Raw genomic sequence first — 14,859 nt, 5'->3', positions numbered from 1 at the left:
TGTTCGGTTCCGATACGGGCAGCTGAAAAGGGGGGAGAAGGCAATGCATTGGTTCTAATTTTATCTGCGGTGTATCACGATTTTCCGCAAGAACCTTTAAGAACGCTACTTCCGCAGGACAGCGGAAGAGCGAAAGTGAAAGGAAGAACCCGCAGGAGAGGTCGGCGTCGGCAACGAAAAACCAAAGAGAGAAACAAAGCGAGAGGGTAACGGACGGCAGAGAGAAACAGAGAACCGAGGCGTGCGTAGAGACTCATCCAGCAAGGGGAAGAGGACGAGAGAGGAACAGAGAGGAGACGGACTGAGGACAGGAAAAGGCTCAGAGACTCAGTGCGTTGAAGAGATAGAAAACAGCGGTCCAACGAGGAGGAGACAACATGGACAGGGAGACGAGGAAGAAACGTGTCTCGTCTTTCTTCGTTTCCTCTCAAGGACCGGCACACGCGCTCCTTGCCAGAAAGCGACTAGGACACCGAGAGTAGCGGAACAAGACGAGAGAAAATCTCTATGACATAGAACGCATTCGATACGGCGCGACAGGAGCCTTTTTCCGAGCTTCTCTGCTCCTGATACACTCGCTTTTCTTGCCGTTCTGTGTCTTGTCCATGTTTCTTCCTGCACTACATTTCGCTTGCGCATGCGCGTTCCAATCGCTCGATAGCCCGTCGCCCATTCGCTTTCCGCGTATGCGCCGATATCGCCGGGGATATGCCGTCTTCTCCTACGCCTAGTCAGTTCCACACAGCTTTTTTGTTTCTTTTCTCGAATATTTACCGAGCTTTGTCTTCCAGTGTCCTTGTCATATTGTCACTTCCCGTTCACATCGCAAAAATCTCCTCGAATTTTCCCTCCTCACGGTCGCCCGTTCGTGTCGCGGTAGCTATCTCACAGGGTCAACTCAACCCGCCCGGCTTTCCGTGTGTGCGCGCCTCTGCCCAGCCCTTTCTGCTTTCAAAAATAACATCTGCAGGTCTCTTTTCGTCCAAGTTTGTTTCGCTGAGGCCGTGATGCGACATGAGGCCACCCTCCACCTTCCCGCCGTGTTCTTTGTGCATTTCCGGTTTGCCGCACACGCCCTGAGCGTAAAAGAGTGTTCCCGAGATACAGACAACCCGCTCACAAACTGTGTGTCGACTGTGCCACAGTCCTTTTTCTTGACGTGTCTCACATGCGGCAGGTTTCGGTGGCTCTTATCTCCACATGTTCTCGTAGAGTGACCGAAACCGTTTTTCCGTAAATGTATATCAGTGCTGTGGCCAGCGAAATACCGATCCCCGTGACTGGTCCTGCGAACTCAGCACCGCTTGCGGGAGGGCGGCAGGACTACAGACACAGCTAAACAAGTCACCAAAAGAGCGAGAGAGTCTTGTCGGCGGCGACTTGAGAAGGGACAACTCACAGGAGAGGCAGAAAGTGTAGAGACATACGCTGCCTACCGTGCCTGTCTGCATTTCGTTTGCCGCCCAGACGCTTCAGATCCAGTATCGCTACAACACGAACCACGCAGGCAACTGGCTGTGTTTCCGGTGATTTGAATCAGTCTCGGCCATTCATGTTTGCTCTTGGCGCGAAGACGGGGAAATTTTGGAACCCCTTGTGCTTTTTAATCCTCCTCGAGACAAAATCGAATAATGAAGCGCCAGCAACCCGCCTTGGTGTCAGCCGCGAGGGACGATCTGGCGGCGGCGGCGCGATGAGGAGAGCGTTTTCTCGGGGACGTTACTACTGAATCGATGGGAGGCGGCGCCGCAGAAAAAGGCGGGGAGATTTTCAACGGACTTTCTTCAAAATTCTTACGGTGGACTGAGGGGTCAGTTTTAACTCCTGCGTTTGTCCTTTCGAGAAATCAGACGTCGTGAATCCCTTTCTCCGCTAAATGACGCAGTCACACAGCGTCCGCTGTTCCCTGCTGAAGCGGCACGAGACAGGGCGGGCACCCCGTCGACGAGAAAATTCGAGTTATCACCGCGGGCCAGTGTCAGCGCCTTTTTTGTGGCAAAGAATCCGCGGTGTTCGCGGAGCTCACTATGAGGAGGCAGAACCCGACGGCAACGGCAGCTTGTGCGGCTGGAGCAGATTTTTTCGCCTTCTTTGACTTTTTCCGCCTCTCCTCCTCGCCTCTGTTGAGCCAGAGAACGCGAGGCCGAGGCTGACTGTGCCATGTACCGGTACGGACCTCTCCTGAGATGTCGTAGTGCGCGCAGTTTGCTTGGGACGGCCCCCTTCTCCCGTCATTCGGCCGCACGAACCGAGTTCGTCCACTTCATTTCTGCTGTTTTCGTATGTTTCCGGCGTTGTTGCTCCCGGAACTCAGCGCTCACGGCTGTAGTTGCTGCGGAGAGGGGTCTGCTCCTATAAAGACAATTTCGATCGCTGATGGAGTAGAAGGACGCAGTAGCTCTTCCACTCTCACGCGAATGAGCGTGCAAGCGAAAAGCAAGACAGAAGAAGCTGATCCGGCGTGCTTCCTGTTGCTCCACGCGTGCTTCTTTCGGTCGTTTCCACGGTTTCTAGTGGATTCTTCGTTTCCCACTTTTGTTTCTGGGGAACGGGGCAGAATGGCACAATTTCTGGAGGGCTGAAAACCGCAGCTGGACAGAGGGGGCGCGCCTCCTCAGCGTAGCTCAGAGGAAAGCGACCGTCAACTCTCGAAACAAGATCGGATTTGTACTCTGAGCTATAAAGGACCATTTGAGGCGATATAATTCACAACCTCCTGCGAATTCGACCCTTGCAAACGTGAGGCGTCTGGGTGTATGTACAGCACTGTCGCGATCAAGCCGATGGGCATTTGGGTTCCGTGCCCGGGAGGTTGGCCGAATCTTGGTCATTTTCCCAGTCAGAAGAGGCCGGCGAAACAATCGTTTTTTCAGGCAGCACTGTGAAAGTTTCGTGGAGAGGAGCTTACGGATGTTTGCGCCGTTCTCGTCAGTCGAAACTCTCCCAGTGGCCGGGAGTTTGTATTTTCCGGGGTGTTGACAGATACCTGGTGCACGAAGAGCGTTCTCGAAGGCCTGGTCAGACGATTTGAGGGACGCGTACCCGTTTCGAAAAAAACGCCGGAACTAGACGGGATTTTGTTTTGTTGCTGTGTCTGCTTCTCGGGTCAATGCCCGATTCCTTCGGGCTCCTTGGGAGGGCCTGCCAATGTCGGCGCACCTCTCGAGGGAGGTCGTCGTGCAGCGCTGTCGAGTTTGCTGATCAAATCATCCCAGATATGCACGTCTGCCCGTGTTATATACAGTTCTCAGGGTTCCGTGGATGGGTTTCAGGCGTACCCGGTGCGGAGGATTGGTTTTGCCGGTAAGCCATGCAGCTCTAGCGCCTTTCTCATCCTTGTAAAAATGGCCCACCTCGGTTGTGCAGGAGGCCCCCCGAAACAGACAGAGTTTTAAGTTAGCAGGATAAGGAAAGGCTCTGGTGAACGGAAGGGAATCACCACAGAACACAAGGCCGAAAGTAGCGGCGAAACATCGTCTACCCTCAACCAGGGAACCTCCTCGACGTCATGCGCCGTTTTCCTCAACTCGGCCGTCTTTCGCTCCCTCTCCGGGGCCGTCATATTCTTCCTCTACTTTTCTTACGTCCGGTATAGTCTTTCTTGTCTCTTTTCCTCTTATTCTCTGTTACGTATCCAACCGTCTCACATCCTCGTTCTCCGTCTGACATTTTTCCCCCCCCTTCCTCCCTCCGCGTCTTTCTAGCATGGCGCCTTCAGCAGCTCGGCTTCAGACTCGTCGCCGCCCTCGCCGGTCCGCTGAGTATCCCGCGGCTCTCCCACTACGTGGACGACATCGAGAATCTCCGCCCCTTCCAGAGGAGGCTCTGTCCAACCGTCACGCTCCTGTAGCTCAAGAACCTCCCGCCTTCTATCCTGCTCCCTCCTCGTCCGAGTCTTTCTCTTCCGGTGCTCTTCACGGAGGAAAACGTGGCGGAAGGGAGGATGGTTTCGCGCAACCAGAGGAGTTGGGAGCAGCGGATGATTCGCACATTGATTCTTCGGGGGAATCGAGGCACCGGCGGCTTCGCGAGGCCCCCAATACGATGAGATGTGACACGGGTGGTAGCGTCGACGAAAGTGTGCCTGAGGATGCGTGCGACTCTGCGCCTTCACCGGACCTGAAACCGGGGGTCTCTCTGTGCGAGACAGGCGAGTGGCCAGGCCAACCTTGGGGACGGGAAAAGACAGCGAGGCGACGGTCGAGTCTCGCTGGACAAAGTAGCGACGGAGACAAGGACGAACGAGAAGATTTCGGAGGAAGTGGAAGTTTCCGCAGCCCCAGTCGCCGTAGCTCTGTTTTTCAAGGAGAGTGTAGAACGGGATTCCCCAGGAGAACAGAGCGGACCCGTCTACCTCCCATCTGGAGGGGCGAGGGCGAAATAGCAAGTGGAGAGTCTGACCACCGGCTCGGCCACGAGAATCGGAGACAGGGGAGGAACGACAATCGAAATCGTTCCGATTCTGCGGTTGTCGAGAGAGACAAAGACGGAGCGATTGACCGACCGCCGGCTTCCTCCTTGTATCGTGCACTCCGACACCTTGGTGCGTCTCCGACTCGTCCTTCCTTCTCTGCTGCTTTGGCGTTTTCTCCCCATCGTGGTGTGGCGACTTCTCGCCCTCCCCCTCCTGGTCCCCCCCGCGGCTTGAGTGTTGTGACGCCTCGCAGAAGCGGCAAGTCCCCTTCGTCGTGTGCTCTGTCTCCTCCTCACCGTTCTGCTTCTCGCCTCGTCGGCTTGGAGTCTCCGTCCGCTCCTGCGTCGCCCCGCCGAGAGTCGTGGAGCGGCTTTGCATCAGGCTTCGAGGACGAGAGCGGGAGATCTGCGGCCAGAGGAAGGTCGTCTCGGGCTGCGTCGCCTCGCAGCTCCAAATCCACTTCGCGCCCAGTGATGAGAGCCGAATCGAGTCCACCTGTGCGGGAAAAGGAAAGAAAGAGCAGCCGAGGCTTGTCGGCCAATTCGTCGAGAGATCTCATCAATGCATTCGCTTCCTTCTCGATCGCTCACTCTGCTTCCGCCGCCGCGGCGTCACCGCACCGTGACGGCGCCTCCCCGTCACCCGCCACATCCGGCCTCCACGCCGACAGCCGAGCCAACAACGGAGACCTTCCCCACGCACCCAGTCCGCCGCCACTGCCTGCAGCAGAGAATCGACGCCACGGCAGCAGCGGCGAAGCTGGAGAGGCGAGGGGGAGGCGAGACGAGTGGGGAGAGACTGGAAGTCGACGCAGTTCTGGGAGCAAGGCGCACGAAATCAGTCGCGCGAGCCGGAGGCCATCGGCGTCAGAGAGGGACCGATCACGAGGAGAACGCGCGCGAAGCGGGGAAGAGAGTGGCCGTCGCTCTCGGCGAACGAGCAGCGACTTGCTGCCGGCCGCGCCTCGGACTGCGGCAGGTGTCCCTCCCTTCCCTTCACTTGGAGAGCTCGCAGCGCGTTCCCGGCGCCGAGATGGAGAGCGGCGAGCGAAAGGGGACAGCCAGAGCGTCTGCAGCACGCTGTCGCGTTTGTCGTCGTACTCAGCTTCTCCAGATGACGCAGACCGCGTCTCGGCGCCGCCCTCTCGCCGGTCTTCTCGCGGGAGTGCACGGCGGCTTCCGGTGCGAGGGTCAGAGTGCCGCAGCAGAACCCGTTTTCGCGGGGACGAGGATCGGATGTGGAGTACTCTCGGCCGTCGCGGCCACCGTCGCTCGATTCCCGAGGCGTCATCGGGGTCGGAGTTTGCCTCGTCCTCCGAAGACGATGACAGTCTCTTTCCGTACTGCGCAGAGGGGACTGAGTATGCATTCCTCCCCTGCGCTGACCCGTCCCGGTTGGGGTCATTCCCGACTCGCTTCGCTCCCTCAAAGCTCGGCTTTGCGTTTCCAGGCCAGGCCTTCCCGGCCGTATTCGGCGTCGATGAAGCGGCGGAGGGCTGCGGAGGCTACGGGGGAGGCCTGCATGCCGCGGGGGACGCAGATGGTCCCTTGCCTGGGTGGTGGCGGTCGCCGGGATCAAGCGCGCCGAGTTCAACAGTCGGGGGGTTGGCTGGAAGCCGTGAGATGGAACGCGGACGTGCCGATCACGAAAGGCCTTCTCACACGGGCGCTGTGCGACGGGAGACTTCGCGGAAGGGACGAACCCCTTCTCCGTCTCGGGAACTCCTCTGGTCGAGGCCGAGTATTTTGTCTGGGGTTGGTCGCCTCAGTGCGCTGCAGCGTTTTCTGATGAAGCGGGGACGAACGCTAGGAAGGGGCGAGGACGACGAAGGCGCCTACATTTCCCACTTTGCCATGACAGAGAAACTGCGACAGGAAGCGCAACTCCGCGCCTGCCTCGACAAGGCAGTTCTGCTCTTCAACCAGCTCGGCCTGGAACCTGCAGTCGCCGTCCTCGAAGAGCAGGGGATCCTCCGGAAAACAGATCCCGAAGCGATCGCCGTTTTTCTCTACGAAACGCCGGGCCTTGACAAGCGAAAGGTAGAGCCAGAGAAAGAAAGTGAAAACCGGGGAAGCGAAGCAATAAAAAGCCGAAAGCGACACCGGGAAGAAGATGCCAACAGAAGCTGCAGAAGCAGGAAAGCAAGAGATACAGCTATATATTATATATATTATATATATATGGGGAGAGAGAGAGAATAGGTAGATAGATCGTTGTATCTTGGTGTGTTGCTTTTTGAAAACCCATAAATATGTAGACAAGGATGTATAGATGGATGAATGATTACATGGGGCCACGACGAAGGGTCTTCGTTGGAAAGCAGTCTGGATGAGTTTTGCGACTGTCGTTCTGTTTTCCGCTTTTAGGTTGGAGCATTGCTTGGTGACGCGTCGCCTTTCAACATCTCGATTCTTCGCGCCTTCTCGTCGCTCTTTGACGTGAGAGGTCTGAGTATCGACTTGGCGCTTCGGTCGATTTTCAGTCGTTTCATTCCTCCTGGCGAATCCCAGCAACTCTACAGAGTGTTGTACTTCTTCGCGGAGCTGTACGTACAGCAGAATCCCGAGCAGAACATGGACGCCGAGACTGCACACTTTCTCGCCTACGCGATTCTGCTTCTCCACACGGATCGCCACAACCGAAACGTGAAGAGGAAAATCACTAAGGAGGACTGGCGAAGGATGACCCGCGGCCGAGACGGAACGCCCAGCGGCCTAGACGTCAAAACACTCGACGCCATCTACGACCGAGTCGTTGCAGAGCAGTTCAAGTTGCACATGTCAGATGCCGACAAGGTGAGACAAAAAACCCACAGGCAGATGCGAATTGCACCCAGAGGGCCGCTCCACAGAGAAAAAAAAGGACGAGCAGAAGGCGAGACATAGTGTGTTGATCCGAAGCTGACGATTGCGTAGGCTCGTTGCTGAGCACCAGTGTGTGTATGCAAGGTGCACTGAGCGAGAACGGAGAGGGTGATGGAGTTCAAAGAACGCGAGAAAATAGATGCATGTGCGTTTTCCTGTCTTCGATGTGGTCGTGGTTGTGCTCGCGATTCGTCCCAGAGTGGGTTTTTTTCTCATGAACGTTCGTTCCGTCTGTTGGTGGGATACGTTTTGCCACCCGACGCCGTTTGTTCCTCTCGCTGTGTCGTTTTCCTCCTCTCGATCTTTTGTCTCCTGACCTGTCCTTATTTCCTACTTCCCGTCGACACCTCCTTTCAGGTCGCTTTTCGTGTACATTTCTTCGTGTGGCTGTTTTCTGTTTTTTCTTGTCTGTCGGCTGGGCTGTCCAGGTCTATCTCCGCCTGAGCCGAGACCCCCGCGTGCTGCGATACGCTGCGGGGAGAGAGTCCCCGTTTTTCCGTGTCTCCACGCTCCCTCAGGGCCAGCACGTTCGTGTCAAAACGAGCTCTGTCTCCGGGGTATCCCCGCATTTTTCGCGCCGAGTGGACGTTGCGAGTTCGCACTCGCTCGCCTCTCGCGCGCCCTCCAGACGCCGTGACGAGGCTTCTCATCGCGAAGGACGACAAAGCACGAGTCGAGACCGCCGCCGACGATCGCCCGATCCTCTGGCGCCGCAGCCGGCTCCTGTCTCTCGGTCGTCGCCGCTTCCGACAGAGAGGCGACAAGCGTCGCAGTCCCCAGGTGGTGCGCGGGGAGAGAGTTGTCATCGTTCTTCCACTTCTCAAGTCCGGCGAAAGGACGGGGCTGAGGACTCCGCGGGAGGACAGTCGGGCGGGGCGGCAGACACCGCAGACGGGAAGAAAGAGGCAGGCAGGCCAGGGGACACTGGAGATCGAGGAGAGGTTGAGCAGCCTACCGGAGAGGCAACCCCTCGAAGTGTCCGTCCTCCTGGCGGAAGCGCTAACGAGGTGGATCGCGACAGGCCGAACCGGCCACCGGGCTCGGGCGCATGCACGCCCAGACACGTTGACGGCAGCGCAGGTGAAAAAGTAGAAGCGACCACTGAAGGAGCGGAAACGAGACGGAGCGACGATGGGGCGCCGCCCGCAGAAACGCTCAAAAACGGAAGAGACGGGGACAACTCAAACCCCGCTGTGTCAGTGAGACCTGTACGAGGCTCTGCACGGGCATCGTCCTCTGACTCGCCTCCTGCCTCTTCGGTCAGCTGCGAAGCGTCAGGGCATGTAGATCCTTCTGATGTGCTTGAAAGTGCCGGTGCGCCCTCGGCTTCCCCCGATGCAGCGGAGTGTAGCTCTTCGACGTCTTCTTCACCTTGTCAATCTCCGGGGCTTCCGCCTCCTGACAACGCCGCTGGCGTGTGCTCCAAGTCACCTTCTGGTGCGGCGTCGCAAGCTTCGCAGACTCTTGTTGCCTCGCCAGGTGACCAGGGCTGCCGTGACAGCGCGCCTCCACAAGCAAGCGCTCCCGTTCCTCCGACGTATTGTTCTTCGTCGGCTAGCGTGTCGACTCGGCCGCCTGGCCTTCACCTCACGCAGCCGCTGGCCTTCCCGGCCGTTGCCGAGACCCCATCACCTCGCCGACTGCCGCGCCCTGGCGCGCTTGGTTGCAATTCGCATACGTCGGAATTGGAGCCGCAGCTCGCCGAGGGGAAGTGCGGCGGGACAAGCGACGGGCGGGGTCTCCTGAAGTGCAGATCGTCGCCTCAGATTGTGGCGGCGTCGTCGAGTGCTGCTGGCGGCGCGTTTCGGAGCCTGCGAAGCGAATCGCTTGGGGCGGTGAGCCGCCGAGAGTCTCCGAAATCTGCGGCGCCTGTCGCCTCTGGCTTGCCGCTGCGAAGCCAGTCGCCGGTTCTGCTCCGGCGCACCATCGCGCGCATGCAGTCTGAGGGCCCGAACTACATGCACCAGGCGTCGGTGTTCTCGCGGGGCGTTTCCCTGCGGGGGACGTCTGAGCTGTCTCGACAGTCCACCGCCTCGGGCTTGTCGCCGTCCGTGCCGACGTTTGGCTCGTTGACTGCGAACCTGCGAAGCACCAGCAGCGTTCTCTCCTTTTCTCCGTACTCGTCGTCCTTTGCCGCCCTGGAGCGCGGGACTGTGTTTCTCAAGCTGTGCCGGAACGGGAAGATGAAGCCGCGGTTGCTGTCGGTCGACAGCGAGCGGTCGCTCCTGTGCTGGCGGGATCCGAAGAAGGGCGGAAGTGCCGCGATGAAGGTGGGGAAGCGGAGTCCCCGGTGTCTGCCGCTCGATGAGCTGTTCGACATCACGCTCGGCTGCCTCTCCACCCGAGACACGAAGCCGTCTGATCTTTCGGAGGACATGGAGCTGCGCTGCTTCTCCCTCCACTTTGTCACGCGGTCTCTCGACCTCCTCGCCCCCCTCGACGGGTCTCTTCTCTGTCCCTTCTCGCCTTCGCCGCCGGTCGCCGGGTCCAGGCGGCTCGGGCCAAGCGGCGAGCCGTGCCAGGCTGCTGCGGCGCCTCTCACCCTCTGGCTGTCCTTCTTTCACGCGAAGATCGCGGAGCTGCAGCAAGTCCGCGAACAGCTGCTGCAGCAGCAGCACGCGCTCGCGCAAAGTGCGGAAGTCGCTGCCCGCCGCAGAAAGCGCCGGGAAGAAGAAGCCGCCGAAAAGCTCGAGCTCTGGCGAACGCTCATTCTCCCGCACTGGGACAAGTGCTGGACGTGTGGGGCCGTCCCCCAGGCCCCGACCGGCGGATCGCCCGTATTTATTTCCGGCGCGCCTTCCCGGATCGGGACTTGGAGACGCTTCCCTTCCATGCTTCGCGGAGACATCGTCCACGACCGCATGGGCAGTCGCTTACGGTCGGTCTCGCGGTCCGAGGTCGGCGACCGGGGGCTCTGGAGACGGGAACAAACCCTCGGCGAGCGATTGGAGGCGGCGCACTTGGAGACACTCGGGTCCAAAGCGAGCTGGAGAGCCACCGGGCGGCATCTGACGGCGCACCACCGGCCTCGAGGGCCGCGTCTGGCTTCCGGGCTGTCCTCGTGGGGACCGCCGGCGCGACTCTCCACGGGGACGCTCGTCGCGGCCGTTCGCACGTGGTGGGGCCTCGGGGGCTCTGGAGAGGCCGGACGACGCCCCGGCTCAGGCGCCGACGGAGCGGACGAGAAGCCGGGACTGGAGAAGGGGACGAAGGCCGTCAACGGGGCAGCGGTCGGCCGAGGCGAAGGGAACTGCGTGGACGGGTCCGACCCGCCGTCGCTCTTCGAGGTGTTTGAAGTCGGGAGCGAAGGCGAGAGAGAAGAAGGCTCGACGCTTCCACCTCACTCCGAGGAACCGGGCCGTCGTGCGGGGGGGCTGCGGGCCGACAGGGTGCCGTCGTCGTCTCTCGAGTCGCTCTGGTCGCACAGAGATGGGCTCTCGGGTGCGGAACGCGGCCGGCCGTCAACTCGGAGTCCCACACACGGGGCGAGTCTCGGGCAGAAACTCTTCTTTCCTCTGCGCTTCTTGCTCCCAAACCGGCGCTCCAGCCGCACGAGCCGCGAGGGGTCGATCTCCGTAGAGAACGACACTCAAGTCGGGGGCGACGAGAGGCGGTCGCCCGACGATGGCAAGCACAAAGCACTGCTGCGAAACTACCGGTCGCTCGCTTCCTTCGCCGGGTTCGCGTGGCTCTTTGCAAGCAGCCGGCCCAGACCGGCTGACAGCCCGCGCGCAGGCCCTAGCCCGGGTGCGGCCTCTTCAGCCGAATCTTCGACTTACCTCCGCACCTCCTCGGCGGTCAGAGATGGTGTATTCCAGGAGGCCGTCATGCCGAACGCATGCGCCCCGAACGGACTGTTTTCCTCGGCGGCCGACGCCCCCCTGCAGGGCGCGGCCGGGAACCCAAGCGCTGGAGACACCCCGGGAGGAACCCCCAGGGTGCTCGTCGGGACGCTCTCGCGTTTGGCATCCGCAGACGTGAAGAGCGGAACGGAGACACGGTCGCTGGGGTCTGGAGCCGAACTTCGGGACGGCTTCAGTCCGGGCTGTGCGATAGCTGGCGAGGCAGAGGAGAGAGGCATATTCCGCGGACGGGAAGAAGGCCTGCGGGCTGTGGGGACCCAGGCGTTCGGGGGGAATCCTCTGCGGCCGCTGGCCGGTGCGCCGCAGGCGCCGCACCGGCCAGCGCCCTCCTTTGGGTCGGCAGCTCTCTCGCGGGCCCCGAGCCAAAGGGACTTCCGCGCCTGGGGCGAGGAGCCGCAGCGAAGCCGGCGATTCTGGCGCGTCTGGTTTCCCCAGTTCTTCGGGGCGCGCTTCTCGCTCGACCGCGGCCGGCGGCTAGAGACCGCTGTCTCCACCGCCCTCGTCGAGCTCTGGCTCCAGGGTTTGCCCGGCGAGCTCCGCGGGACCCTGTGGGGTGTCGCGATCGGGAACGAGCAGCGCGTGTCTGAAGGCCTTCTCTCTTCTCTCCTCTTTCTCGTCCTGCAGCGAAGACGCCTCGTCCAGAAATCCCAGGACGCGATGCGAAGCCGAAACCGCTCGTCGCGCTCCTCAGCCTCTCCTTTCGGCGTCCTCCAGACGCGGGGCGCGCATGGCAGCGATCGACGAGCCGGTCCGCCCGAGGGCGATACACCTGTGACGGGCGGCCGGGTCGGGGGACACTCGGGACGGATCGGCGGCGCAGACTTGCGAACGAGGCGAGAGTGGACAGGGCGGCAGCAAGACGAGAAAAGACTGGACAACGGACGCTCGAAAGCCGAGTCCAGTCGCCCGCCGCCGTCGACGGAGACACCCCCGGCTGCCGCGCGCGAGGCAGAGACGACGCGTGCGGGTGCATGCAGTGTGGAGCGTTGTCAGAGTGAGCCGAATCGAACAGAAGTCTCGGCCTCGTCTCCCTTCATGTCTGAAGGTTGCCGAGCGCCTGGCTCCGGGCACAGGCCGGTGCTGCGTCGAGACGATCGCTCCACCCCCTCGATGTCGATAGGTCTGCCGTACCCCGGCGCGGGTCTCTGGTACCTTGTGGACAAGAAAGTGGCGTGTGGACCGGAGTTGCTGATTTCCTGTCTCTTCGAGGCCCGGCTGACCGAGTGCGGGGCCGACGAAGAAGGCGGCAGGTTGACAGAGAGAGGACGAGATGAAGGGAGCGAGGGGAAGAAGGGACTCGTCTCCGGGGACAAACGGCAGTCTCACAGACCGCAGGGTGACGCCCCTTCCACCGCGCGGGAAGACGCACCTGCGAGTGTTTGTTTCCGCCCGGCGCCGAGCGCAGAGACAGTCGCGCGGATGACGGCTGCGCAGGCGCCTTCCGGCTGTGGAGAGAAGAACGCTTGTGCCGACCGTGCAAGCAACCCAGGGGAGGAGACAGCAAGACGCGAGGCCGTGTGGGAGGAAGCGAAGCCTCCGAGGCAGGGAGAAGAAATCAAGTCCGAGAAGCTGAGTGCGCCGAGGCGCGGATCGAAAGATCCTCGAGTGTCTGCGTCTGGGGACGCACAGGAAGACGCCTCCCCTGCAGGCGAAGTGAATCCGGGCGAGAAAGAGAAACCGCACAACACGCAGGAGGGAGACAAGCGAGAGCGAGACGACGAACGAGGACCCAACTCAAAGCAGGAAGATGCTCAAAGCCGAAGGGGACAAACTCAAGACCAGCGCAGACGTGCGCACCTTCACAGCATCCGACCCTGGGCAATCGCCGCCACAGGACGAGTCGATGGAAGTGAAGGCATGACCATAGGTGAAGCTGTCCGACGGCTTCTCCAGGCTTATGAACTCTACCGGTAAGTCACACCTAACAGCGGGACTGCGTCTTTCAATATATATATATATATAGAGAGAGAGAGAGAGAGAGATGTATATATATATATATATGTAGATGCGTGGGATCAGGTAACGCAGTAGGCAAGTCAACGCGTGTTTATTAATTGGTGTGAGGAAAGTGGGTGTCGTGCGAGCTGTGAGTTTTTTTCTAACGGTTTTTGCGGACGTTCACGGGCTGTCAGAGAGAGGCCTTCCTGGGAGTGGAGAACTCGGGACTTCGTGTGGCGTGCTGCACATCGCGACGTTTTCGAGACCGTCTCTTTCGGTGTTGTGCTGCAGGCCGGACATCGGCGCAGTGCGGGGCATGGACTGCCTGGCATCGATCCTTCTCTGCTTCATGTCTCTGCCCGCTGCGTTTGTCGCCTTCGTCAACCTGCTGCCGAGTTTCCATTTGCTCGACTTCTACGCGCCTGCCGAGCAAGCGAGCCGCCGTCTGCTCTCCGTCAAGTTCGAGTTCTTCGACGGCGTGCTGCGGAGTCGGGTCCCGTCCCTCCATCGACACTTCAAGGGTCTCCGGATCCACGCGAACCTTTATCTTCTCCAGTGGCTGGAGACTCTGTTCGCGAACGTTCTGCCTTTTCAGACTCTCTGCCAAACGTGGGACGCAATCCTTCTCCTGGGCGAGGTAGGCGCCTGACTCGCAGAAAAGGGAAGCAAAAAAAGGCGGAGCCGACAGCTTGTCTCTCTCCAGTCGCCGCGCCTTGAGAACGGCGCAGGAGTCGGTGGAGGAAAAGACGCATGGCTGACCGAGATACAGGGGACCAAAGACAGACTCACCGAACGAGCCTTCAGAACCCGTTGTGTGTGTGCGTGTGTGTGTGTGTGTGTGTCCTCTCCGGTGTCACCCCATACGCGACGCTTTGGCTCCTCGGTCCTGTGTGTCTGCTTGTCTCCTCGCTCAGGGCTTCACCTTTCAAGTGGCGCTGGGTCTGCTCAAGTACTACGAAGCGGAGCTCCTCGCCAACTCCTTTGAGGGATGCATGGTGATTCTCAGTCGCACGGCTCGGCCCGACGACGACGAGACGGGCGCCTTCGATTCTCAGCGGTTTTTCCAGTAAGACAACATCAAATGACCTCCAAGGATGGAGACGCGCTCCCAGGAGACCCTGAGCGCTACGCGCACAGGCGAAGCGTCGCGCGTTTTTCAAAATCCGTTTGTGTCCGGCCTCACCCCGTGGCGAGAAAAGAGCCCGGCGGCGTGGCGCCTCAGTTATTTGATCTATGCCAGAGTGTGGAGGCGGTGCCGGGGCAGTCTACAACTGGTTTCTCAGCTTCGCGTCTGTCCCCGCAGTGGACGGATAGCGCCCAAAGTGGGACGTTCAGAGGTCTGCGCGAGAAAGTGAGGTTCCTACAGCGGATGGTGAACGTTTTCTAAAAACGAACGCAACCCCCCGTTTTACCGAGGTTGACGGACGCGAGCCCCCAACCAAATGGTTTCGTGCAGACGAAACAAAGGGAGGAGTCGCCAGGGAGCGAGGAGACAAAGCGACGCGTCACTCTTTGCGCTGTCTTCGTGGGATCTTGCTCTCTGCGATTGCAGGTGTGTCGACGTGTGCCCAGTGGATCGGCAGCAATACAGCCGGCTGCTGGCGAACCAGCGGGCGGCAGATGAGAAAACCGAGCTTCTCAACGCTTCCACGCGCACGGCCGTCTGACGGTTGCTTCACGACTTCGGCGCCACCTGCCGGCTCTCAGTTCCTCCCTTTCTGCAGCCCGCCCAAGGACAGAAAGCCTCAAAATTTTCAACCGGCGTCCCAACCTCTATATG

The 14,859-nt window shown here is 60.2% G+C and overlaps 1 protein-coding gene across 1 annotated transcript; it reads left to right on the top strand.

The window, feature by feature from the left end:
- Nucleotides 1–3,705: 3,705 nt before the first annotated feature.
- On the top strand, nucleotides 3,706–14,746 carry NCLIV_055870 (putative TBC domain-containing protein; the record flags this gene model as incomplete). Its single annotated transcript, XM_003885141.1, has 6 exons — nucleotides 3,706–6,453; nucleotides 6,781–7,209; nucleotides 7,707–13,051; nucleotides 13,371–13,716; nucleotides 13,994–14,145; nucleotides 14,632–14,746. The coding sequence occupies 6 exons, from the start codon at nucleotides 3,706–3,708 to the stop codon at nucleotides 14,744–14,746; spliced, it is 9,135 nt and encodes a 3,044-aa protein (XP_003885190.1).
- Nucleotides 14,747–14,859: the final 113 nt, after the last annotated feature.

This window comes from Neospora caninum, chromosome XI (assembly GCF_000208865.1).
Source record: "Neospora caninum Liverpool complete genome, chromosome XI".
NCBI classification, from domain to species: Eukaryota; Apicomplexa; class Conoidasida; order Eucoccidiorida; family Sarcocystidae; genus Neospora; species Neospora caninum.
This window is presented reverse-complemented; position numbering and strand designations above follow the sequence as displayed.